Genomic DNA, 27,667 nt, shown 5'->3' on the forward strand with positions numbered 1-27,667 from the left:
CCGGGGGACTGACCAAGAAGCAGGCGGTTTCAAGTATGTTTGTTAGGACTGAAACACACCCGCCGTGGTTGCTCAGTGGCTATGGTGTTCGGCTGCTGAGCACCAGGTCGCGGGATCGAATCCCGGCCACGGCGGCCGCATTTCGATGGAGGCGAAATGGGGAAACACCCGTGTACTTAGATTTAGGTGCACGTTAAAGAACCACAAGTGGTCGAAATTTCCGGAGTCCTCCACTACGGCGTGCCTCATAATCAGAACGTGGTTTTGGCACGTAAAACCCCATAATAAAAAAAAAGACTAAAACAAAACATTTGCATAGCAGTGCAAAGGTTAAAGAAATATCATTTCGAAATTAGAAAAAAGTACAGTTAAGAATTCTGAGATAAAATAATTTGACGTAAAGAATTGAAATAAGCTGTGTTGCTTTTGCTGCTGCTGTTGTTCCCCTGCAAAAGTGGCACATGCTCCATGAAATAGCTGGAAACCTATATCATTATTTTCTTTTCGAACAGCAAAAAATACGTGATGTACTTCAGTAGCTAAATTTCAGAAATCAGCGAAGCTTCAATGACACGTAAATAAAGTTCGCGCGCATCATTCTTAACTTGTTCTCTTAGTTTCTGACACCAAAACTTCTGAAGCGCCAACTAAGGCAGACCTGTGTTTTCCTAAATTTTTTCAACATTTCAAATAAGCTTTTTGGCTTGTAACTACGACTGTTCAGAGCAAAATGTAATATGTTTACTCAGTGTCGCGTTCACCTGCCAAGAAGGATGTTCGCGTTGAGAAGAAAGTTCGTAGAATGATTGTTAGCTGAGCAAGTTGGCATAGTAGCAACGTGAGAATCATCGCAACGAACGATAACACCGACCGTTAGAAGAAAGGCAGCGAGGCAGCGGCATGCTGTGTTTCGTCCACCTTGCGATGCTTTCGCATAAATTTCACCCTTCTCAGTGTCCCTCTGTTTAGAGTTGTCGAACTCTGACATCTGCTAGCCTCCTGGCTAGGTCACGTGCTACAGCGACCGCCCTGGAAAGGCGTCGGAGTCCTAGCAAACTGGTCCCAGCTTCGATTCCCGAATCAGGGCGAATTTTTTTTTCCTCGACTGCGGAGCTGTCTCAGAAACCTGCATGGATTTCGCTTGCGGCTTCGAGCTTCCGTCGGGCAGTCGATAATTTTCCTTTTCGTAAATCTTCTTGCACCCTGTCGTCTTCCGCGCGACTGCTACACTGATAACCCTGATAAAATATTCGACAGGGATTTACAAATTGCGTGTGTTTGGGAACGCGCCACGGGAAGTTTATCTGACCACTTAGCGCGGAAAGCGCCCGATCAGCTGGCAGATGGTGCAAGATAAAGCGCTGATTTCTAACCAGGCTTATTTAAGGATGCGCAAGAAATATATGCGAGAGACCATTGTCGTCGCCAGAGAATAGTCACGTGCGATAAACAGCTGCTCTAAAGTCAAAAGTGTCTGTATCGGCTTAAGAAATCGTAACTCTTAGTTTGATACAGATCCAAAGGAGTGCTTTGATTGTTTTTCTATTGAAGCTACTAACATTAGGCTTTAAGAAATAACAATAACAAAGCAAGCGCTGTGCGTTGTCTCCCCCGCCTGTTTTTTCTGTGCCGTCCGCACGGCAAGTTTATATAACGGCAAGAGCAGGTACAGACACCCATTAAACAGGAATTTGGAATTGTTACTACAAGCAAACAGCTCAACGGCATACCTCATTTTGTTATAGCGCAAGTTTGACAAGGACAACAGAAACGCACATCTGACCCACACAGCGCTAACTTTCAATAACAGATTTATTTCCCGTTCTCGTCGGTAATATACACCCTCGAACCGTCATACAGCACGTGTAAAATTTCGGTAAAAAATGAACAATAAATATAAACTGGGAACCGCACGTAAGCAGTTTCTTGACTCGCATATTCACAGACATCTACACTTTCAGGGAGAACAAAGATAATTGAGCTCTTTTCAGGATAATGAAATGGAAGGTTTACTGACGCATGCGTCGCCGAATGTTGATATGTGTCTAGCTTCTATTATCAAGCGCGTCATTTCGCACCTGCTTCTACTCATGATGACAGTTTCTTGAAATCTAGGTTTGCATTTGCATCCCTGGCAATGGATGGCAAGAAAGCCGTCAGCGGCTAAGTTGTTTGTTTCGTTATTGTGTTCTCGTAGCCGGTCATTTATGCATCTGCCTGTTTTACCGATGTAGGATCTTCCACACCCGAGAGGAATGCAGTATACCACACCCGCGATGCAATCAATGAATTTGTTTTTATGTTCTTTTTCTCATGCGGTAACTTCGATTCTTTCTGGCCTTGTGTTTTTACACAGACTGACCAACTTATTAGGCGCCGGAAATACAACGTTGATGCCGCTCCTTCCAGCAATCTTCTTTATTCTATGGGAGAACCTGTGTGTTAGGAGATGACGGCAACCTTTCTTTTGTTCTTGTCAGTGCTTGAACCATGAAGCTGCTCTGAACTGCTTTGCTGTGCCTTTTTAAGCAGTTCTTTACGCTTTCCGCACGTATACATACGGGAGACGCTATGTTAGCTCTCCGAGAAACCGACTGATACATGTACAATTGAAAATCAGGAAGCAGGCCTTACCGATTTCAACGACCATGGCATTTCGGCTCTCTGTACGCGATATAAAACCAACTCTCTCTTATGTTTAGAAAAAATTGTGCAAACCAAAAATGGTCAACAAGCCTCGAATCACTCGCAGCTTTGGTCAGAAGAAGAGGAAAGTTCGAAGATTTCAAAAAAAAGCAGAAGAAAACATGCGCCGGCTTGTTTCGTAAAAGATGGACTGTACGCTGCTCAAGAGATCATAACTTTGACAGTCCTTTGTCCAGCTTTATTTTAAGTTACATCAGTAAGTTCTATATCAGCGACAAATTATATTATAATCAGTAGAAACCGCAAACGGTGCTTGTCAATATAAGCGAGTAGCTTAACGGCTCTATACGAAGTAATTGTTTTCTCTCTCTCTCCCTTTCACTACCAATTCCCCTCCTCAAGTGTAGGGTAGCAAACTGGACTCAGTCTGGTTAACCTCCTTGCATTTGCTTCTTCCATTATCTCCCTATCTCCCTTTATTATTAAAAGAATGAAGCGCTTGTACACTCGTTGCAGTGAGGATACTTAGGTAGCGCTTGCTTCACTGCGTAATCTCATAGAGAATAGCGACGTTAATCGGCTCCTGTGTGGAGTTAGTACAGGTGGCGGCGCATATAAGCCGATTCATCGCATGTGTACTCTCCGCAGCGGCGCGAGGTGGAAGGCGACTGCCGTGCTCCCCTTCCGCAGCATCCACAGGGTAGGATAGGGTGGCGGGCGAAGAAGGGGACTGTCCGCCCCGAGCGCTACACCGCAGTATCCACACCTTGAGACAGCCCAGAGCTCACGAGCGCAAGCACGTGTGCGTCCCTAAGTGGTTTAATAGTTGACATTCGGCGAAGACCATTGCCGCGACTCAGTTGCGCAACGACACGAGCCGTTTACATCGACGCCTTCAGTATCTGCACTGAAAGTCCAACCACCGCGCGGCAAGCATCACAACATCCTACAAAAGAGCCAACGAAGGTCCTCCGTTTTAAAACAAGTATCCCAAACTTAATTTGAGGTAACCAATTTCACAGTCACGAGTGACATTGCCGAGCATTTCGATCAATGTCATCATAACGTGGCCTAACTCCTTATCCACATTGGCCACCTAACCTCATAGTCCTTCAGTAACAACTGACGCATATGTTTATTTCGTGCCCTGGTGCGGTATCGATATTTGTGCAATTGAATTAGGATAAACCAATTATCTTGTCGTCTGGAACCATATCCCAAGTCGAAATGCCATATGCTTTGCAAAATTTTCAGTTATCATTTTTTCGTGTTTCTTCGTTGTATGCTCGTTTCCCCAGGCACTGGAAGAAAGCCAGTGTTGTGCCTATCTTTAAACGGAAAGACCATTGGATGCTAGAAAATTACCAACCAACTTCATTAACTTCATTGTGTTGCTATATTATTGAATGCATTATTGATACTAGCATACATAATTTCTTGAAAAAACACTCCTTATAAACTAAGCTTCAACAACGATTTAGGAAAGGATATTTCACGCTGATGCAACTCATCAGATTGTTCCATTCGCTTGCATTAGTTCTCGATAGACACGGCCAGATAGATAGAATTTTCCTCATATTTCTGCAAGGCGTCGTACGAAGGCAAAGTGCTTGCCTCATCTATCATCAACTAAGGAGGCGACGCGTGTTCTCACTACTTTTTCAAAAACCAACGTACTCGAAAACACTCTAATTGACACCCTGCGTTTACTGCTGGGCGGCTGAACTATCTTTCTCATTCGCCTACTCCTTTTTTTTTATTTTAATCATTCATTTACTTTACCCCACGCAGGGTAGCGAACCGGGCGTACGTCTGGTTACCCTCCCTGCGTTTCTTTGTCTCTTTATCTCTCTCTTTTTTTGGATATCAACTGTGTGAACGTTCCTCGACGCAAAACCGGCATCGCCGGCGCCTTTGAAGCATTGGAGTGCTGTCCCACTCGAAGGCGCAGGAGCGTTTCGCGCGAGGAGAGTTGGGTGACGTCCAGAGACGTGGACTGCGTTTGGCTGCAATATTACGGCAGAACTCATATCACGATGGCTGTCACTAATGCAAGCAGTAATCCGGCAATGCAGCGACAGCCCATATTCTTGAAGTTACGTTTATTGAACGCGCATAGTGGCAATTTTGAAACTTTCGCTTGCCTCGGCTATGCGCCACATACTCCGAAATCGTCCCACTTTGCTACGACACTCGCTTGTCAGGGTCGTCCATCAGCGTGGATACATGACGTTTACTGCGTGACGCCGGTGCATTGAGGATGAAATGACGAAGAAGAAGTGATATTGATCAAACGACTGTGTAACGACGACGTCATGGCGACAATGAGATTTCGATCCATAAATTATGATAGAGTAACGACGGCAAACTGACGACGACATGAGGACGATGAGATGACGATGACGGTATGACGACAACGGGATGAAGAAGTGGGTATGACGACCATGGCACGACTAGGACGGTATGAGAACGTGTGCATGATAGCGTGTATGTGACCACGACGCGGTGTCGACGACGGCATCACAAAGGCGGCATATTCACGATTGAATGACGACGGCATGATTACTATGGAATGACAAACAAGGAATGACGTCGATGTATTGCGGAAAGTGTTATGATGACGACGTCGTGACGACAATAGGATGACGTTACCGAAGTGATGACGATAGTGAAACGACAGCGTGACGACTATGGCATGACTAATGGTATGGCGACGATGACGTGACGAGAGTCGGATGCCGAGGTTACAACGACGACGATGAAACGATTCCGGCGGCATCCTGACGACGGTATGACAACGAATGCATGACGACTGTGTGACTAAGATGCGCGTCACGACGATGGCATGACGAGAGTCGGATGATGAAACTGCAGTGATGACGATAAACCTACCACGAGTGTATGACGACAACCCGATGAATAAATGAGAATCATGACGATGGCACGACCAAGACGACATCACAGCAACGGTGGGACGAAGGAAACGTGATAGCGGTTTAGGGACGACGATGCAATGTCCTGGCAACGACGGCCTTATCATGATTGATGACAAACGCATGATTGCGAGACGGTAACGAACAAGGAATGTTGTCGATGGATCGACGAAAGTTATATGACAACGAGGACATGACGACAAGGGGATGATGGTACTGAATGGAAGGCGATGATGAAACGAGAGCGTGACGACGATGGCATGACGATAACGGTACGACGAGAGTCGGATGTTGAAGTTACAACGATGACGATGGAACGACCGCGATGGCATGCCGACGACGGTATGACAAATTCATAACTACGATTGTATGACAACGAGTGCGTGATTACAATGGTGTGACGATGACTGTATTATAAAGCTTCTAAGACGACGATGGCGTGACGACGACGGCATGACGAGAGTCGGATGACGAAGCTTCTGTGGTGACGAAGGTATCACTGTGACAGCGTTACGATGACGGTCTGACAATGGAGGCATGATAGCGACTGTCAAATAATGAAGACTTGACAAAGGTGGCATAATCCCGATTGGATGACGATAGTATTATTACAATGCAATGACAAAGATAGACGTCGATGAAACGATGAAGGCGATACGGCGATAAAGGGATGACGTTAGTGAAGTGATGACAACTATAAAACGACGACATGAAGACATGACGGCGTGTCACTCTCCTAGATGTCGGGAAAAGGATTTTTCGCCCGCTCCCGTGGTGGTTCAACCTGAAGCTCAAGATGAACCTATTGGCATGGGGACGCCTTCTGGTGTGAGAAGCACACCTTGTTTCAAGCGTTGAGGTCCCATAATGGCTGAACACCAGGTCGGGAGTGCGCTTGTACAGGTTTCACCAGTCTACCTGGCGGGAACAATTGCCTCCCGCAGACGTGGCCGGCTGCTCTTCTACAACACCGTCTGCGGTTGGACAAGAGGCGCCCAGACACCACTCAAGAAATTCCTTTTGGGCCCCCTTTTGGGTGCGAAAGCCCGCAAGAAGCCGAGCACCAGGCCATGGGACATCTCTGCCCTTTAGAAAAAAACCCGTTGGTTTCAGGCGCCACCGCGATTTCAGCTCAGTACCTCTCGCATACGAGGCGGATGCTCTGCAGCTAGGCCACGGCTGCGAATCACCGCTTCGATCACCACTGCGGCGAACCACTACCACTTCGAGCCACCGCTTCGAAACATTTACGAACGAAGTTCTTAAATGTTGTGGAGTCCCATGCCAAAAAACATAAGAAAGGAGTGAGTAAAAAAGTGGTTTAGAAACTAAAAGCCTTACTTTAAATGGTAACACTGTCTTGCATCTATATATCATACCTACAACGTGCGATAACTGCTTGATCAAACTGTTCAAACTTGATCATATGTTCGTTCCAAAGCACATTGTTTGAAAACGTAACTCACCCCTTAACCTTTCCGCCACTCATGGGCAAATTCCCGCGTAGGTGTGAAGTTCTGTGGCGACAGCTGCAGACTCGCACCCTTCCGTCCCATTACATCCTCCACGGCATTCATGCCGCCATTTACCTTTCTCCCTCTTGTAAATTCTGTGTCTCTCCCAAAGCAGACTTAAACCACATCATGTGGGAGTGCCCTAAGCACCCCCTTCCCCCTTTCCTCAAGGAATTATTATCTAGTGAGGAACAGTGGGAGGCTGCCTTGCGCAGCTCCAGGCCCGATCTTCAGGAGGTTATCCTGGAGTGGGCTGAGAGGATAAAGGAGGCCTATTTCAGGTAGTTCCTCCCCCCACCCTCTATTCCGTCGCCCCCTTCCCTTTAAAGAGGGATAAAGCTTTTCATCATCATCATCATCATCATCATCATCACATTCACAGAACTTATGCCCGAGGTTTCGTCAGCCGGGATGTGGGAGGCCTGGACCTGGTTTCAACGAGAAATAGCATGGTGACATTCCACGCAATTACCATGAGCTACCCGCGAAGGCAGACAAGAATACCCCCTCCACATAAATCACGGAATAAACTGCAACAGGACACCTGGAGACAGTTGCAAACTGGCTCATTTGCCAACCCTTACAAGTATTCACGAACATATTCGAGCTGCTTCTCACCTAAATGCAAAAACTGTGACGCTCATATGGCAGACCGCACACATATATCGGACGACTGCCCCGTGCTAAAGCCTAGGGGCGGAACTCCAACCTAATAACACTTCGGACTGAGAGGTAGCGGTGCCCCGCTCGGATCCCGCGGTCTAGCTGCGAACCGTCAACTAGGCTTTGGAGATCACGGAAAGTCAAAGGCTTACGGCCACCTCACACCGCCAGGCAGAAGAAAGAACCCGGTAATTTAAAGAACTCCCACATCTGACGAAAATGAAGTTTTTCTTCCTCCTCCTCCTCCCAGAATTTTTATATGGTTTACCAGCTATGTTTCACTAGTGCCATACGAAAGTTGCAAAAATAATGACTCATTCCACTCTGTGAAGGAGGATGACCAGCGAAGCTGTTTAGCACAGGGCACAGAGGTGTCACAGAATTTTGAACGACGGTGCGAACATATTTATTAAGGCCAAAGCCATAAGTGGTTCATACCCCCGACGGTCTGGAAAATGTCGCGTGCGGTACAGAAAGTCATGTCAGCTCGCCACACGCAGACACGCGCTCGTGCCGCGGCTCACGCATTCGTCGTCTTCTTCTACAGCTGTCTCTTATGCGGCTTATTATGCTAAAAAAGCGAGGTTAATTAAGATAGAGTTAATTCAGGCACTCGAATCCACGAACTCCAGTGGGAGTTGAAGCCTGGAGCTTATGTGGAAGTCGAACGCACAACCTCTGGAGTTAAGGCGAAGACACAGTTAATATAAAGTTAGTTAGGGCACTCGAACCCACGACCTTTGGTGGGAGTCGAACCCACAAACTTTGGTGCTAATTAGGGCGAACTGAATTAAGGCGCAGTTAAATAAGGTACCGTCAATTAAGGCACGCGAACCCACGACCCTTGGTGGGACAAAACAATAACAGAGAGAGAGAAATCATAAGGCAAAGGCAGGGAGGTTAACCAAGCTGAGTCCTGTAGGCTACCCTGCACTGGATAAGGGGGAAAGGGGTTGAAAAGGAGAAGGAATAAAGTTCACAGTTTACACTGCTATATACACAAGCATTCATCGCTAAGTCACTCACAGGCAGTCGTACAGGCTGGTGCACTTCAAGAAACGCACCTGCGCCTTTGTGGCCTTGCACATAGCACATGCACATAGCACATCTTCTCCTCTGTGAAGGGCCTGTTGTTAAGTGCTCCAAAGCTGTCCGAAGACCACTCGTCTCATCTTCGTATGCGGGACAGTCACGCAGGGGATGTTTGGTGGTTTCTTCAAAACCACATGTGCTGCAATTGGGTCTGTCTGCCATTCCAATTAGAAATGAGTAGGCGTTTGTGAAAAAAACTCCTACTCGCAGGTGGCTGTGTAATGTTTCTTATCGTTGCCTCTGACCAGGTAAAAGTAATAATAAGTGACAATGCAATCGAATGAGGATCTGACGTAATTTAATGAATGCCTCTTGAGGGCGCAAGCTTTCGCGTTCACGGTCTTATGCATATGTTAAAATGACTGCCAATTTTTGTCTTCTTCGGTGGTCATCGCGACGATAGGTACGCACATATATTCTCGTATTACCTCTGTTATTATTATAATAATTCTATCATAGTCCGGATTCCCGAGGAGCAACGCGCCTACGAAGAGCGACGGCAGGAACAGAGGCGTGAATGTAAACGTCGGCGGTGGGCGCCAAGCCCCACGGATGAAGGTCGTGCACAAAACGCCAAGCGCACGTGGGACGTCACTCATCGTAGGCGCGTTGCTCCTCGGGAGTGCGGAATACACGCGTCCTCCCCATTACGACGACAGAAGAGAAGTGACATTCAAAAAGGAGAAAGGCAACCTGTCTTTTTTAGCTTTTTATTTACATTCGCGTGGGCTACGAGACTGCCGCCCCGAGGAGCCGCAGGAAACTGGACACGCGTGACGTTTCCAGGGCACCACCACCACGGGAGAGCGAAAGGAAAGGAGTTACGCAAGCGCTTGGAATGCCGACAAAGAGAAGGCGCTGTGAACGTAGATATGGTCGACGCTAGTAGTCGTCTTCTTCCACAGCTGGCTTCGATGCTGCTCATCATGCCGAATAAGGCAAAGTTAATTAGATAGAGTTAATTCATGCGCTCGAACTCACGACTTTCGGTGGCTTCGAAGGCTGTTGTGTTCCTTCTGATTGCTTCTAGGTGCCTTTTTTTCATTTTCTGTTTTTCTCTTCACCCTTTCGCCATAGTCGCCTCCTGTGCTTTCCGCCTCATGCTTTCACTGTAGCCTCCTCTTCCGCTTTCTTCCTTGCTCTCTCTTCCCTATCACCTTCTTTGACTCAAATCTGCGCTTCGCATTCGCTCGGTTCCGTCAACCAGGCACGCCGACGCTCAACGTAGGAACGGGTGCGCTTAAGTGCTGCCTTCTAAAACATAGATGACGAATTTCGATCAGGAAAAAAACTGAATACGCCCACCAGACATCACGTCATCTGTAGCATTCACCAAGTAGTCGTTCAATGTATTAGTAAGTTCGAATCCTGATATTTTGGTTCAGTGTAACATCTTCCACACTTTGCCGTGATGTATTCAAGTCTAGAACTAAATTCAGTTATTATAGGAATATCAGCCTTATCTGCGCTGGCTTCTATTTATGCTTTAATATAGTGCTGTAGTGAAAGCCATCCGCACGTCACTAAAGCTGGCGGGCGTTTAAATGGCTAGTTAATAGCTCTGTGGCATCATGTTATGCACGTGAGAGACAAGTCTGTGGGCGCACTCCCATCCCCCCCCCACCCACTCGTCTCGTGACAGAAGAAAAATTTAGTCTTTGTTTGGAACTCATCATTCACAGTCTCATTGATCTTTGCCCACGCTAGTAACCAACAGTGCAATCTGCACTTTCTAGTTTCCTTATTTAATCGAACTTAGACCGGCAAACAAAACAAAAAGAAAACAGCCTACACAGAGCCCACAGGGTTCCCCCTCCGCCTTCCCCAGTACCTTTCAAACAAATTGTTTAGCTTCCGCACAGCTCCTTGCAGTGCTTTTCACAGCAAGACATAAACTAAATTCATTTCTGCTAGAATAAAGAAAAGAAGAATTCTTTATTGGCAAACACTCTTGCGCAGCGTCCTTCAATATGCGCCGAAACTTTAAAACACGAAGATGTAGTCGTACGGCCCGTCGTAGAAGTGCATGCCACGCTCCATGTGTACTAGAAGGCCTCCTTCCAGCAAGCGCCTTCCGTAGACCACGCCTTCATCGCGGCTCCTAACCAGGCCCGCATCCAATAGCCAGTCCACAAGCCGGTGCCCGTGGAAGCCGGATCGAGCCAGAGACATTGGAACACCACTGCGCAATAGAAGAGACGTATTGCGCTGCTTAATTTTTCGCACAGAAAAGGAACTTGCACAACGGCAGCCAGAAGAAACAAACGCGTCGCATAGCCCTATAACAGCCAGTAAGGTGGACCATGGTATTGAAGATGAACTAACAAGCACGGTTTTTAAATCCATGCCTTCTTAACCATACTATCTCGCTTTGGTGTCCACTTCTTCAAATTTCTATGGACTGCGCAGATGCATACTGGCGTCACATGATCTAGTATCGGCTGATATAGAAACAAATTCAGACGACACATCGCGCACCCTTTCCGCACTCTTCACTTTCATGAATATTTAATCAGCCCCGGCTGACTGTGTCATTTGACTAAAGGTTGTGCGCGACATGTCTTCCCGGTTGAACCGCTTGATTTGTGACGTAAGTTGCATCGTGACAGGCAATTTAAAAGAGCAGTAATCGTCACCATGGCGTCTTTGGCCAGTACCGAGAGCAGTTGCGTTTCGCAAATAGTTGAAGTAAGTTATGTCCGCACGCACGCACGCACGCACACACGCACACACGCACACACACACACACACGCACGCACACGCACACACGCACACACACACACATATATAGAAGTTGGTGCCGGGAGGACTTGAAAGTGTGTTCTGCCCCCACTGCTCTGTTCGTAACGCGAGCAATGAACAGGAGGCCAGCAACTCACGCTTCAGTCTCGTCCAAGAACTCCTCGAAGGCACGTCGATGGTATACGTTGAACTGGCGGCAGGCTATTTCGTTCGCGTTCCTTAATCCGGCAGAGACGGTCCGCTCCTTGGGGCGCCTCCGTTTACCCGCGATTCGCAGTAAACTGAAACGTCGCCGTAAGTCTGTAGATCAAGTCGTGGTCTCGCAAAAAGGAAACAAAAAAGAAGAGGAGAAAAACACAATTGCACGAAGACGTCGAGAAGAAAAGACGGACACAGGAATGCGGCTTTCTAACTTCACGAGCATGAAGAAGCCAGTCCCTAGAACAAGGAGCTACGATGAAGGCAGCGAAGGGCCTTCGCTAGAGCTAACATCTTCTTGCCAGAAGCCTACATGATTCGCTTCGAGAATCGAAACGAAATCCGAAGCTGAGAGCCAGGCTGTTTGTGTTGCACCTGGAAAAAACCTGCACTCGCTGATCCTTCTTTTCATCTCGTTCCATCTTTTTCTCTCTTCTTTAGCTTAGCGTTTGTCTTACGACACACAGCGCCGCTTATTATGGCGGCTGTCAGCCCGATGGGCACGATAAAACAAACACACAAAAAGGCAGACGGAAAAGCAATCCGAATCGAAATCGAGAAGATAAAAAACAACAGTCCAAGCCGTGCAAATAATAGTTTCCGAAAGTACGATATGAGACGGAAGAAAAGCGAAGAAAAGCGGTGTTAGCTTACAGCAGGACCCGTGCTTTCGCCTCACTAAGCAGCTTTCCTTCCAGTCCGCACGTCAGTAAGACAAGCAGCCCCTGAAACGTGTAGCGATTAGTGTGTTACATCCAGCAGCAGTAGTAGGAGCAGCAGCAGCATGAAAGACGATCGAAGTGTTTCGCAGGGAAGTGAAAAACACACAGAGAAGAGAAATGCGACAGGCAGTGGGGGTACGTGCGCCAAATACATCGCGCAGTAAGCACGCAAAACACTGGGGGAAACGGCGCAAGAAACATCGAAGTACCCGAACGAACTGTTCTTTGAGAACGCTAAAGCAAGGGGTGAAGAGAGGGAAGAGAGATTGAGGAAGGGAGGAACCCGTGCTGTAGAAACAGAACGCGCCAGGATTTATTGTTGCTGCTGCTGCTGCTGCTGCTGATGATGCCGCTCCGCGCGGATTAGCGCTGCTGGGATCCTTCGTTCTTCGCAATTGAGGATCCGACCATGCGTGGATCGAAATGCAGTGTCGTTCCTCTTGTCGGGTGAAAGAAAAAAAAAAGACGAAAAGCAAGGCCGGTCAGCACACGTGAATGAACAGAAGCAAGAAGAAATAAAGCGTACCAAGAGAGGCGCAGACTCACAGCAGCCGCCCAGGCTAGCCACCGCTGCCGAAATGAGTTGCGCTTTTCCAGGTTCCGAACGAAGCGTACGAGTCCTGGCCGCCCAATTTTTGACGGTCACTCGAGCACGCGGCTCTTTCGCAGTGCAGTATGCACTATAGTAGAAGCAACAGTAACGACAGCTGTGCGCCGCGGCGCTCGGTTCGTCATGGTCTTGCGGCTATGAAACTGCCCCTCGCTTCTGCAGTGCAACCAGAAGCAACGGCAACGCAGAACTTTCGTGGACAAGCGAGCGAAGCGCGTAAGAACCTCGCCGAACCCGGCCCTCCCCCTCCTCCTCATCCTTCCTCGGCACTCAACTCGCGCCGAATCCTCTCTTCAGTGCGCTTGTACATGGTTATTTGCCCATAATCTGTCAAACAGCAAGAAAATGCGCCTTACGTCCTCCCACGCATGCTGAAAATGCGCTCGCCGAGTGCCAATGGCAAATTGTGATTTCGTTCCGAAGAAGATGGAACGAGGCAGGGCGACGTCGCCGGCAACTGCCATAAGTACGAACAGAAATTCAAAACACAATCATCTTAGTTTCGTTCTCTCAATTTTACGTGCCGTCTTCCATCTTCCAGAAGAATGTACTAGCAAGCCTTCTCGTCTTAACCGTGGCAGCGCAAATTTCTTGCCATGACACACATGCCAGCTGTAGTTAATTTTAGAGTTTCTAATAGAAGCAACGGATGCTCACACTGGTCGTCAGTTTACGGTTTACCAGCCAAAATTAAATCTACGCTCCTGAAAGTAGCTCCAGCTTCCTTCCGTTCGTCTCGGTCACTGGTTTTAGTTTGCCCCCGGCGAAGTTTTGAACACTTAATCTGGTTCTCTCCGTACGTGATGTCGTAACTGCCACGCGTTAAAGGACAAAGCGAATTATATGCGCTATTTTGGCGCAGAAAGTTACGCGTTGCTTTTGCAGCTGCTAGTAGTGGTAGTGAGCGACATGGGGTAATGAGACCGCGCCCACCTGTTCAGCGCTTGTTCTTACGAGGCTTTCTACGCAGTGAGATTATAACTGACCACCCTCCCTCGACATCTTTCGTTTTCTCGTTTTCTTTGTGTTGTCTTTTCGAGAATATTGCTGTTGCGAAATGAAAGCTGATAGTTCGCGTATTTAACGTCCCAAGAACGTATCGTCATGCCTGGCAAGATCTTCTATAGCAGAGCTAGTGAAATCTTTGTCATTGTTCTTACGAAGCCTCTGTCTGCAAGCACACCTGACCGGATGATTGGTTCGTAGTTCTTCTATAAAATGGCGCAACACACTGTGGGGGATCGGCAATTAATTGGGTGGTACGAGGGCTAAAGGTAATAAATATTTTGAGGAAAAGAAATTGAAGCGAAAATAGTAAATGAAAATTGCGAAATTAAAAGGTAACTGGAATGGATTTGAAGTCAGTTTTAATTAGGTACCATAGCGCTGCAAAATAATTTGAAAATATAGTTTACTTCTTCCTTTCTTTTTTTGCGTGTGTGTTTGTTCTTGTTGCTTCGCAGTGCTTTTTTTTTTCGCTTTGACCCTCTTACAATTGTGGTGCTTGTGGTTGTTTTAGCCTCCAAAGATAGCAGTATCCCTTTCTCTACATTCGTTCTTCTAATCTGTGACGCCGGCCTCACAGTATTTTCTCTAAATCTAGCGGTTTCTGCTTCCAGCCTTACACAGCAAATAACCTTCTCTTTCAGCTTCTGTTTGGTGACACAACAAATATGATTTTTTAGCACATGCTGGTTGTTCAGATCCCGCAAACACGCAATTTCCCCCTGCACACTTTAATGGTAAAAAGCGATCTGCGGTCGTAATCGTCAGTTCATACCCTGCTTCCCGTTACTTCATCGGCGTGCTGGTGGATTCGCTGAATAAGAACTCCAGTACAGTGCATACAGTTCAGAGAGTTGAGTGTAGGGGCACCTGTGATCCCCGTAACATTCAAGAAGGAAGACGAAAAACTAGTATAATTCAGTAGTTCCAATGGAACTAACGACCCCAGTGTTTCGGTCTATTTGTTGGGCTCAGCAGTACCGTTTTAACGTGCTGCAGCAGAAGTGGCTATAATACGTTTCAAAACGTTGGGGGGGGGGGGGGGGGGAGTGCGCCAATTAACTCAGCTGCAGGGACATTTGCTCGGTGATAACGTTGAACATATTGCGTTTTTTTGTTTTGTTTTTTGGTATTGGAGGTGGCGGAGCGCTCCGATACGACCTGTTTAATATAACAATTGGCTGTGCGGTATTTACATTTCTAACCATTTGAGCATTTTATCTTAGGAGATAGTTCCAGTGCACACGATGTCTGAGACAAATCAGGTAGCTGTTGCATCGCACGCTTCAAGACCGGCTGCTAGAAGCTCTCGGAGATAAATACAATTAAGCGAAGTCCCGCTATTGCAAAGCGATACATAGCGTGAAGCACGGCAAGATATACTTCCACCACTGGTACAGCCACACACAAAAGAGAACAGGTTTAACGTATTTTACGTTGTCTATCGCTTATTCTTTTTGGTACCAACGGAAAGCAAACTTTCCTTCCAGTCCCGTTTCTTCATGACCTTTACATAGTCGCTATATTTCCAATTACAGTCTCGATTCAGGAGGTTTTCTCAAGGCGCATTGGGAGGATTGGTTCCGAGAGATTTAGCGCGTTCGAAAGGTTCAATTTGCTGGACTTCTAATTTTTCATTGCTAACCCTGTTCCCAAGCTGCTGCACGCCTTGCATTAATTAACTTTCGAAGATATAACGCTTTTCCTGCCGCACGCACGTGCCCAGCCGCCCGACTACATTGGCATCTGAATGTTGCAGTTAACTGTGTATTTGCGAGAAGTTCATTTCTCGTGCTTGCATTGTCAAACGAGTGCGGGTGTCACCCACTGCTGTAGGATTTAGGGTACGACGCATGTGTCGCGTCTGCGTTCAGCTACGCCAAGCATCACGGCACCCCACTGCGCGTGCGTGGGCAGATTATCTTACCATTGGACGCTGGAGAGCGCTGACAACTTTAAATCTGTGAGCTCGCATCTACATCACAGATTTTGCTACGCAAGTTGCGATAAGGAAGCATATATAGCGCTGCAATCGTACAGCATACATCTATTCGTCTAACTTTTGTGCACGTGGCTTCACACGTGCATGTGGCTATTCAGGAGGGGAAGAGGAGGGGGTCTTACATGTGACTTCCCATCAGCGCCACTTTATAATCTATGCATAGCCTCCGAGATAGGGTGGCGCGCTGGGACGCCATGCTCTAGACTACCGGTGGAAACATGCTGACTGCGTCGTAACTTACATTAGACGGATTTTCGGTTACTGAAACCAGAATCAGCTCCACTATAAAGACACTTCACCATACCATTGCATAGAATTCGGCGAGTTCCTCCCCCCCCCCCATTACACTTCGTATGGATACATAGTCCTTACGTGTCTCTTGCTCTAACCACAAATTGCGCAAGCAAAAAGTGTTTATGTCTCTACTAAGGTGAACTCAGCGAGAGTGAAACCGGTTCGTACAGTGTCCTTAAAGCTTCGTAGTCGTTACGGGCGCATAATAGAAACAAATCGTCCTAGCATCAACGTTCGTTTGTCTTCTCTCTCTTGCCAGCGCTAACTATAAGTTCATAGTTGGTTTTCTGTAAAAAATATGGGCCTTTCTGTGTCTGTATCTTTCACTTGGTCTCACTCTAGGTGGCGTTCTTCAATACCAGGAGTGTACACCAACCTTTCTCGAGTTTTCTTTTTCTGCAAGCAAAATATATTCAATCGAGTGGAGTTTTTTTTTTCTCTTTATCTTTTTTTCTGGGAAACTTTTAAGTGGAATGCCAATGCATTTTCTTCTTTTGAAAGTTATGGCACACGTTTCATTATTGGCGGTAATTTAAGAACTTTTCGGATGGACAGATGACTTCACTGCTTTTGAGCTTCAATTTCGCAATTGCAACGTGTGCCCTAACGTGAATATTTAAGGTGTTCATTAGTGAATTCTTTTTTGACTACTTGGATAACGCACATAAATGCTGGGCTTTTTTTTTTGCATGACCTTCTGTTTTCATTGAAGCTGAATGCAGATATTTCAAGCGAACTAACCGACTGACAGCCGTAAATGACGTAATGATAAAAATGGCTCTTTATTTTCGTACATTTATTTATTTATTTATTTTATTTCATTTTTTTGAAGAGTTGCAATTTCTAAATTTCCTTTTATTTGACAGAATCTAGCTAGGCTGACTCCCAATAAACTTTCGAAGCGAGGATGGAATTGTTTATACCAGCGTAATGATCTGTAAAATTTGAATAGCACGGAGAGGCACGAGGCGACATATAGCTTAGTGCTAGTTTTCACAATATGCAACCTGCTCTGCTTGCGTTGTAAGCGTTAGGATTTAAGTGGACTAATATGGGACTACAATTTCTCAACTAAAATATATAGTCCCCGAATGTCGACGTGCTACTTACCTGGCCGAGGCTAAGCGTTGCATCAACGAGTTGGAGAACTCTGAAAATACCGTATGGGACTCCAAGAAAGAGCCTCCCGTAGCTCACAAATATCCCCTGCAAGAAACAAAAATATCAGTGGAGAGCATTCAAAGACGATGGTGCACAATTTCAAAAGGTTTCCTTGAATATCTGGAGCGTTACATCCGTGGATATTTGAACATACCGTACCCTTCTTGAATTACGTCCAAGTCATTTGCTGGTACACCTGCATCTCCTTTTAAAGCCGAACGTGCGCACGTTCGCCATGAAGAAATAGAAGAAAAGTTATTAATAATAAATTATCAAATTTTTGGTTTGAACAAAATAAAGAAAAGAACATTCGTCTCGATTCTCTCTGGGCATGAAAAGAACGAAAAAAAGGAGGTCCATGCAGTGACGTTCCCTCTTTCCGGTTTCCTTCAGGACTTGCAGCAGCGCTTTTGTGGCCTTCTGCAGCTGTGTTGTGTGAGACGATGATACCAGGATGTTGTTTAGCTAGAAGGGTCTCCCGTACAGCTGTTTTTAGAGCGGCACGGAGGGAGCACCTTTTATATTCGCACTGGAATAATCCACGTTATCCGAGGCATTCTGCAGGTAGCTGACTATCTCGCTTCGTTTCTGATTTAGCAGTGTTACCTTAGTTTTAATCTCTTCACCGCGGAAGCGTCTTGCTTAATATCAGAAAGCCCGAAACGAGGGGAGACAGGAGCCTAACTCCTACCGCAGAGTGCCTATAAAAAGACAAACAATGTTTCACGCGAAAAGAACCCGCTCATGCACAGTCCACTCCAAGATATCTGTCGCTCATGGTGGTCGAGACTGAAGCGGGACTGAGGCCCTGGGGCGGGCGCCTGGCACAGGTCGCCGTCTGTTCCAGAAGAAAGTACATAATCTCTAGAGGTCCCTCTACTTCCACCTCAAGACGGGGACGCTTCACGAAACACCCATGCCGCTCTTTAACTGCGCATTTCCCATGCTCACAGCGGGCTACTTGTCTTTTTCTAGGTATACCTGCGTTCTTACGGGGTCTGTCGGACCAGTGTAAGCTTTACTTTGTCCAGCAAACAGTTGAGAGCTTCAAACTTGATCATAATCGTCCTACTTTGCTTACCGTCTTCTTGCAGATTCTTAGACTGCAATTTCCAGTACTACTTTAACGACATCTGCCGCAACACAGCCATTTCAGTCGACAATAGCACAGACTTAAATGACCTCCCCGTCCTTGCGGCCATTCGTTGACCGCACTTGGCATTTGCGTCCAGCTATGACTTGCGGCAGAGATCGCAGCTGGACCATGGATCAGTGGCGCCATGCTTCGCAGGGTCACAAATTAACGCGGGTATTTTTGCTATTTCTGAAATGGGCTGCCCTCGGGGGTCGATCTTAATCTTCACGGGTACCCCGCTCGTGCAGTCTGCTAATGCCTCCCTCCTTCTTCTCGTGCTCCTTCACTCTTTCATCTATTCTTCAACCACTTCCGCTGATGAAGGAGAGTAAACCAGACGCCTATCTGGTTGACCTTCATAACTTTCCTTTCTCTCCCTCAGGTCGCAGCAAGGCCTGCTCGCGGTGCTGAGCAACGTGCTCGATATTTTCCACTAACGAGCAGCTGGTAAGCCGCTGCCAAACTGTTGATCCCCCACTTTCGCAGAGGAATAAGCAGTGGACAGGGGCTGTCAGAATTCTCCCTCCAAAAGCGAAGGACCGGAGAAAGAGAGAGGGGAGAAAAGGGAAGACGCGGACACGATGCTGCGCACCATTGTCTGGCACCATAGCGCGGCCGCTAATAAACTCACTCGCGCCAGCGCCACCCTCTGACGTCAGCCACAGTCGCTGTGGCTTCTCGTCTGCGGATCCTGCGGGGGCAATCGATCCTTGCAATCGTTTTTTTCAGCATCAGCTGTGGAGGCAGTGTTTTTTTTTTCCTTTTACTGCACAGACAATAACACGCACATACGATTGCAATCACACTAAGTTATAATTTTTACCCGCCCTGGTTGCTCAGTGGCTATGGTGTTGGGCTGCTGAGCACGAGGTCGCGGGATCGAATCCCGGCCACGGCGGCCGAATTTCGATGGGGGCGAAATGCGAAAACACCCGTGTGCTTAGATTTAGGTGCACGTTAAAGAACCTCAGGTGGTCAAAATTTCCGGAGTCCTCCACTACGGCGTGCCTCATAATCAGAAAGTGGTTTTGGCACGTAAAACCCCAAATATTATTATTATAAGTTATAATTTATTGGTCTTCCGCCCCCGGCGCGGGTGCGGCCCGCGACTACGACAACGTAGTCCCTTCGGACCAATTAAAGTTTCTTGTCTGTCTGTCTGTCTGTCTTCGATTGACTGCCTACTCGTCGCTTTCGGTATATGAACTCTGTCGAATTATGCAACGAGAACCCAATTCAGCTGGTTACCATTTGTTCGCAAGCCGATAGACGAAAGCACAGCTGCACGTTGTACGCGTGACACGTTTTGTCCACCGTTCAAAAACAAGACCACGTAAAGGGAGCGTTGGTCGTGCGTGCGCAGTTTATTAAGCAATAAGCAGCGCAGCCTAACGCTGAAACGACCCGCAGCCGCACGCTTTGAGCCCACGCTTTTCGAAAACACAGAGTGACCTGCTCAAATATTGCTCAATCGGCCTTGTCGCTGGTGCAACTGGGAGACAAACAAGATAATGTGAAGCAGGTCCTGCTGAATAAGACTGCCACATAAGTGCGTGCTGTGACTAACTTTTTCAGGAAGTTGCGTCGTAGCTGAACAGAGCACGCGAGAGTGGAGGCGAGTTTACATAGCTAACGTTCTTTCGCGCCCACCTGAAAGTGCTGTAAGTGAACGCACAAAAAAAGGGGGGAGGGGTTAGGCAATGCATTCAGAGTGCCCAGAGTGCAACACACAGTCCATCTAAGCCACAGTCGTACAGTCGAGTTCGGTTATGAGAAACAGCTTTACGCGCTAAAAAAAAAAAAAGCTCCCGATATTGTGCAGTTCGTTATACCGAAACTCGTCTATAACGAACCTAAACATAAAGATTTCGCTATGCTTTCATTATATACAGATTTCCTATTGACGGTGAAGGAAAGAAGCAACGAAGGATTAGATTTACCGAAAGTTATATCTCACATTGCAGATCTTTGGGCTAGTTGGTTCGTTGCATCAATTTATCGGCGCTATGACTTCAATTAAGTTCCACGCATGTAGTAGGCAGAAATGTTTGCTTGTGCCTGGAACAGTTGCTCAACGTCGTTGAGACTGGCGTTGTCGGTAGGCCAGGTTGTGTTGACCTGCTCCCGTTCACGTGCCTGAACGTCGGCACAGTGCAGTTGCTGTGTGTCCTCCGCAGAAAGCGCAGAAAACAAAAATTATGAAAATAAAGAACACGGTAAGATAAAATGACTAAACGCTGCTCTCGCGGCATGCAAGCTGCAATATGGCTCTGGCACCAGCGCAGCAGACACCCCGACTTCAATGTATGAAGAAAGGTTTGGGTACGGGCTAGTTGGTATTCCATGGTATCAATCGTCACTTAGAGCGCATACTTAGACGAGGGACAAAAAGGACGACAAAGACAGCGCTTGTCTTCGTCGTCCTTTTTGTCCCTCGTCTATGTATGCGCTGTAAGTGACGATTCAATGTATGCGCTATCCTGTTCGTTATGAGGCGCCTACATGGCTTGAGCAGTATTGATCAGCAAGTTTCGCGTTTTCGATATAGAGAATCAATGGCTTTATGTGGGCCCGTTATATCCGGGTTCGACTGTGATTCGGAATTGTTAAATTCTGGGACTAAACATTGAACAAGTGCAAGAAAAATTTGCGTAAGTCGGTCACCTTCTCTTGGAGAATAAGCATGCTCATTAAGTAAAGAAGCAACAGGCACGAAACAACGGGCGCCTCATTGAGCAGTCTCAAATCTCTTCCTTCCGCCCAGCTACCCTCTTAATGAAAGGTCATTTACTATCCGAATGAAAGCATGCCACGCATATGAAACTGACTTAAGCGCCATGGGACTAATGCTACTGTGAGAAATGCCGCCTGTGGAAAACAATATCCGCCCCACGTCTTCCATTACCGAAACAATTTCGTCAGTAATGAGCTTCAGCCTTATTGAAACGTTTCATTTTAACCACGTAGGGCGCACAAGAAAAAGGAGGCGAAACATGCCTTTAATTACGGTAGAACTATTCTCTTTCCGTGCAGTCTATACCCGACAAAGAAAAATCGCAGTGAAAAAAATTACAAAGGTGTCATTACCGAAGCGATTCCGTCCATTTCGTTTGATTGGGTTTCAACAATACATTTCCCACTGCGATGTTAGCGCTTCCCGCTAATGCATGTCCGCTAATTACAGCAAAGGAAACGAATAATGCACAATTATTCGTAATAGTTAACTGCACAGGGCCTTTTTTGAATTGGTTGCTTCGCTAAATGAGCTCGCTTATTGCCTATACGGACCTATATTGCCTATGTGTACCTCAGGAAATTCATTAAAGTTTTGCATGCATCCATCTATCCATTGACTATACGGAGGAGGTTAACTGAACTTACGATCAATATTGAAATGAAGAGCACTGCTATCAGAAGCGTGAATCCCCGCACGTCGCCTTCAGTTTCGAACGCCTTCACAGAAGCGCCGTCGTCTTTTCCGGGACAAGACACGTGTCCAGAAGGCGGCAAGTTGAAGCGAACCCGCGCTGTAGTTCCAAGTAGGTTTCTCTTGTCAAGTGTTGCGTCGTACCTGCGCGAGGGGGAAACAAGACAAGTGATGCGTGTTATCAACTTCATTAGGTCATTCATATTCGCGTACTTTGTCTGATTCATTCACTGGAAATGCCCGCAGTTTCAGAGAGGCGTACTTGGGGTGGCTATAATCAGTATTACGAGCAACAATTAGCGCTATTATGAAAGAAAGATTTCTACCACAAAGTTCGCGTCGTGCATTAATTAAAAAAAAATAATGGAGCCCATGTCTCTTACACCGCGTGTTTCTCAATTATTCCTTCTCGTTCGTCGCAGTTGAACACACGTGAGGGCCCTTCGTGAGTTGTCTGTCTATACCCTAATATCCCGAGTCACAGCCGACCGAGGAGGTGTAAAATTTCTGGATGCGGAGGCGCTAAAAATAGGCATGCATAGAGCCAATACGGTGGTCAACAAGTCAACATAGACTTCAATAAGGTGCTAACTTGGGCTTGTTGATACATGTCTTAAGGAAACGAGTAACAGCGCTGTGACTGAGCGCTTCGTCTGTCTCAGTCACGTGCCCTTGTTCAGCGCTGTTACTCGTTTTCTTCAACATAGCCGTTCGCTAGCGGCGAGCACGTTACCGCAGGACGCTGTTGCGATCAGCTTTCACGAAGCATGCGGACAAGTTAACAATAAAGTGGCCCACCCACAGCTGCTGGAAATTATGCCCGGTGGGCAGGTTGAAGCTACGGCATTGCATGGTCCAAGGGCTCTTGCAGTGGTGAGCAATCTTTCTAAGTGTACCGTAAAATACGGTATACAAGGTCGGCATAGTTAAACTATCACAAATATCAATGAAATGTGCAGTGCTATCTACGCAAGGGCTGCTTGCACAAGTGATTTGGGTGCCTTGGCGGAAAAAATTTTCGCGATCAAGCCGGCAAGTAATTAACAAAAAGTTTGTTATTAATTCCTTATTGTACCTCAATTCAAATTCTCCACAAGAAAAGCAGAGATATAGTGATCCAAAAAGGAGTCAGGACAGGACGCACAATCTCTCCAATGCCATTCCCTGCAATCTTGAAAGTATTCAAGCTATTAGATTAAGAAGGATTAAAAGTGAGGTTCAACGGCGAATATTTCAGCAGACTACGGTTTTCAGATAACACTGTCCTGTTCAGCAACACTGGGTATGAATTGCAACAAATGACAGAGAAATTTAACCGAAAAGAGTGTAAAAGAGTAGGGTTGAATATTATTGAGCAGCCTGGGCAAGAGAACAAGAATTCATGGTTGGAAGCAGTCTCTACAGAGAGCTTGTGACTTTTTGCGTGCAAGCAGACAAAGTTCGCTGGAAGCATCCGTGCTCGCCAAAGGCATCGGGCGCGTCTGGCTTTCTTCGTGGGCCGACCGGGCAGCCCTGTCAGCAAAGTGATTGCCGACGGTGCCACGGGGAGCAGGAACCCACTGAAAAATTTTGTTGTTCCCTGTTTCCAGAGCATGGTGGTGTCCTGCCCCGATGTCGGGTGTCATCTGCTCGCATGTTCTGGGATGTAAGCCATCAAGTTTCTAATATAAGTATTCATCATAACCGTTGAATTCAAGAAGTTGCAAACAATGTTTTGTTGATTAATAACTTACCTGCACTACTTGTTCGCGAAACTGATGCCTATCAATATTCATAACCGACCGGTGCCGCAGCAGTTACGTCGCAAGCATAGCCTATTTATTAAATATGCGGATACAGAATGTCGAGAACATTGCGTAAACAGAAAGACATGGAGAGTAACAATAAATAAATGGTATGTGCTAACAGTTATTTGCAAATGTATTACTGGAAATTCAGTAGCTTTTCAGAAACTTTCAGATTCAGAAACTTAGTATGACGTCTATAGAATGTTAAGAAGAATTTCTATGCAGCTAGGAAAGCCGAGTGGGATGGCGGTCAGTTGCGCCGACTGTTCCTCATGGTGCATCTCTCACTTCTCGTGCGCACGCGCAGGAGGTTAACTTACTGCGTGATGACCATGACCTCATCGTGATAGCTAAATAATTAGTAGATTATTACGAGGTCGCGACGAGGTTACGGCAATAGCTGAGTATTTATTCGACGTCTACTATAACACTTCAGCAAAAGGGTCCGAATTTGGGCTGGTTGGCTGCATCATATAGAAAACGTGGAAAGCAGCTGGAGAAAAGCAAGAAGGGAGTGGATATATGCGACGCAGTGTCGTGTTCTTCTAGTCTCTGCTCAGGTTTTTTAGATATCTCCCACGTTTTCTAGTACTTCAGCTACCACGATCAAGTGATCGCACTATACATAACTATACATTCTTTCCACGCACGTGCGCGCCCGAAAAAGAAAATAAATATGCACCGTGCGAAAGATGCATCGTGTGAAACAATCGGTGTAAATGATCGCCACCAAATTGTGCTTTCATTGAACGTAATCGACCAGAGGTCCCGGAGAAGCCCATTAGCTGCAGCTTCTTTCCAAAGATCTATGTGAAACACAAATTAGTTGTAATCTCCTTTCCTCTCTCTCTCTGTCTCTCAAAGTCTCCAAATCGCTCAGTCTATTTTCGCCGACAACTAATTTCTGCCAAACACATTCTCCGTCAATACTCACTTGCTAGCAGGCGGTGCCTTTTCATAGCACTGGTCCTCAGGTCCAGCCCCAAAGCCCCTTCTCGAACGGCAGCAGCAGCAGCACTCAAAGAAAGACGTCTTCAGCGCTCGCTCATAGGCGTGTTGCAAAAGACAGAGTGCTATCAGTGCTGCGCAGACACTTAGCAGGACGACAGATGCGACGGCCTGTGACGAGAAGATCAGCAATGACAGACGCTAATGAGTTTCGATCTGGGCGCCCACATGACGAACAAGACGCCGCGCTACTATATCCTCGTCAGTGTTTTATTTAATTATTTCGCTTACCTCTTGTTTTTGAGTCATGAAGCCCGCAAATCCTTGAACCCACCCCGTTTTTACATCTCATTACTTTTCTTCAGAGGCACGTGCAGTGTGCCTATTGTACGCAAGGGCGATTAAATATTCCAGATTCGCAATTCTTTGTCATTCGAATTGCCGTAATGCGGAGATCTGCAGAATCGCACAGTTGGCACGAGGCGTGGCCGTGGGTTAGAAATGCATCGAATTGTTTTATGTCATGGGTGCGTGTATACGCGCGATATCGCCTTCGCGCAAGGGACATGCGATCACATGAAAAGAACAGGTGCATGGCTGAGTGATTGCAGCGTTGAAGGAACGCTTATGGCTGAAAGGAGACGTAAACAAAACGACGACTTTGCAAGAATGATAATACAGCGAAACGATAGACAGTCGTGCAATCAACGAAGTGAGCACGCTCCTCACACAATCGAGCACGTAAGCAGCGAACGAACGGTATTAAGGCCAGCCCGGGGAACACAAACGAAGAAAGAGGAAGGGGAGGGAGAAATAAAGAGAGAGAGAACGCAGGGATTTAAACCGGAAATGCGTCTGGTTGCCTAACCTACACTGGGGCACGGGGAAGGGGGAATGGAAAGATGATATAGAGAGAGAAGTGGGGGGGGGGGGGGGGGAGAGACGTGGTGAGTTCGCTCGCACACGTGAAGGGCCTCATCAATTCAAAGGCGTCTACGCAGACCGGTCGCCCTTGTGGGCCAGTGTTTGTGGGCCGATGAGCGAGGGGGGCGGTCTTCGAGTATCGCCTGCACGGACAACGGCCGATCGTCCAGGCGTCGCAATGCGGCAGACAGTGTTTGCCTTTCCGACAAATGAAGAAGGTGCGAAGAAGTTTCGGGGGGGTATTCTTAAGCGTTCGCTATTGTTGTTCATCACTCCAATCCTGCAATAAATTGGTTGGTCTCTGACCACAAAAGCTGAGAGATGAGACGTGCTATGTGTATAACCAATGAGCTTATATAGAGCCGTTTGCACTAGCACTACTGTTGTGCCGGTGCCTGAGTGTGTTCTTTACGTAATTTTGCAACGAAACAGGATACCATGCCTAAATTTTCGCACAGCAACAAATCTTCCCCATAAAGTGCGCAATTTCTTTATGAAAGCGAAGTTTTTTTTTTTGCCTTTGTCCCCGTCGGCTCAGCCGATTTCTCCTCGAGTAAACTGGGCCAATCCCGAACGCATTGTATATTCAGCGAGTACCGGAGGCGGAGTAATGAATTTTGACCTGATACCCGAGACAGTGTATTCCGCGGTCATGTGGGTCATAATAAGATATGTGGTGTAGTTACTGAGTATCATGCTATTCTGTCCCCGGATTTGTGGTTCGCTTGTCCTAGCTTGCTTCGTCCTTTGCCGATCAGCGGAATATCGGTGGATTTGAAGGAAAATAATTGTCTTTTACAATCACCATTGATTGTTTCGACCATATTTCTCTTTTCCTTTTTCATTAGCATTGTTGATTTTCTCGTGTATGTCGCCACGTCAACGATATAGTCAAGTGAATTACCATGGCCGAGATTTGAACGTCCAGAACCTGCGCTAACAACGCAGTCACAATGTGCTCGGCAATAATTTTCACCTGCCTGTCGCGCTTCAGCGGCACTTAAACCTCACAACGCGTGCAATATTGCATTCCTACAGGAGCCACAGACACGCGGTCACAGGGGCAGCGGCTTGATACCACTATCTCTAATACTTTAATCTCGAGCCCCGAGGAACAAGTTTCTGACAGATTTTAGACGTAGGCACCGCCGGTTGTCCCCCAGCGTGTTTGCGATGTCGTCAAGAGCAACGCGACGCTAAGAGAGGGTTGCTCGGCGCTGAATCCCGCCCAGGCCACATATACAAGCACCGACGCCACAAATAAAAAGGAAGCAAATACATGGCCATGATCATGAACACGGTCTCTGAGAAAAGCTGAATGCGCCGGTGAACGAAGTCTTTTGAGACACTTAAAAAAATGTAGCAGGAACCATCGCAGGTAGTTGTGAAAGTGGACTATAGTATTCTTGTGTCACCTTGCTACATATCTCCATGTGATGCCGTGTTCCATGGCGCACCTTATGCGCCCATATTGTAACGTTGAAGCGAAGGGGAAAGAAAGAGGCGTTTGCGCAACTGCAAATGACGTAAGCTAGCTCTGCGATGGGCGAACTTGTGCTCAGGAAAACAAGTGACCCACAAGCACAACGAATGCGCCGGGGACTGCCGTCGATCGTCGGCTGCCAGATCGGAGCGGATCTGGCAGCCGTGATTCACCGCCTCCTAACCGCCACTTCTGCATACTGAAAGTACAACCAGTACAACCACAAACTGCGATTATTGGACGCTCCACGGTAAATGTCGGCTGTGGGCCCTGCGGGAGATAGCACTGTGGACAACGATCATCGGCTTCATCAACACCTGTAGAAGGAGACACCACGTGATGCTTTCGTCAGTGCAAGAGCACCCGGGGGCGTCCACATCG

The 27,667-nt window shown here is 47.0% G+C and overlaps 1 protein-coding gene across 1 annotated transcript in view; it reads right to left on the minus strand.

Annotated features, from left to right (window-relative positions):
* Positions 1 to 10,796: 10,796 nt before the first annotated feature.
* Positions 10,797 to 27,667, minus strand: part of LOC142570447 (uncharacterized) — a 133,315-nt gene continuing 116,444 nt past the window's right edge. The window contains exons 11-16 of the mRNA XM_075678831.1: positions 24,866 to 25,050; positions 22,099 to 22,288; positions 17,532 to 17,627; positions 12,443 to 12,513; positions 11,728 to 11,871; positions 10,797 to 11,030 (exon numbers count right to left, since the gene is read on the minus strand). Coding sequence (XP_075534946.1) covers positions 10,832 to 11,030; positions 11,728 to 11,871; positions 12,443 to 12,513; positions 17,532 to 17,627; positions 22,099 to 22,288; positions 24,866 to 25,050 — 885 coding nt within the window. The 3' untranslated portion in view covers positions 10,797 to 10,831. The remainder of the gene's footprint in view (positions 11,031 to 11,727; positions 11,872 to 12,442; positions 12,514 to 17,531; positions 17,628 to 22,098; positions 22,289 to 24,865; positions 25,051 to 27,667) is intronic.

Source organism: Dermacentor variabilis, chromosome 2 (genome assembly GCF_050947875.1).
Source record: "Dermacentor variabilis isolate Ectoservices chromosome 2, ASM5094787v1, whole genome shotgun sequence".
NCBI classification, from domain to species: Eukaryota; Metazoa; Arthropoda; class Arachnida; order Ixodida; family Ixodidae; genus Dermacentor; species Dermacentor variabilis.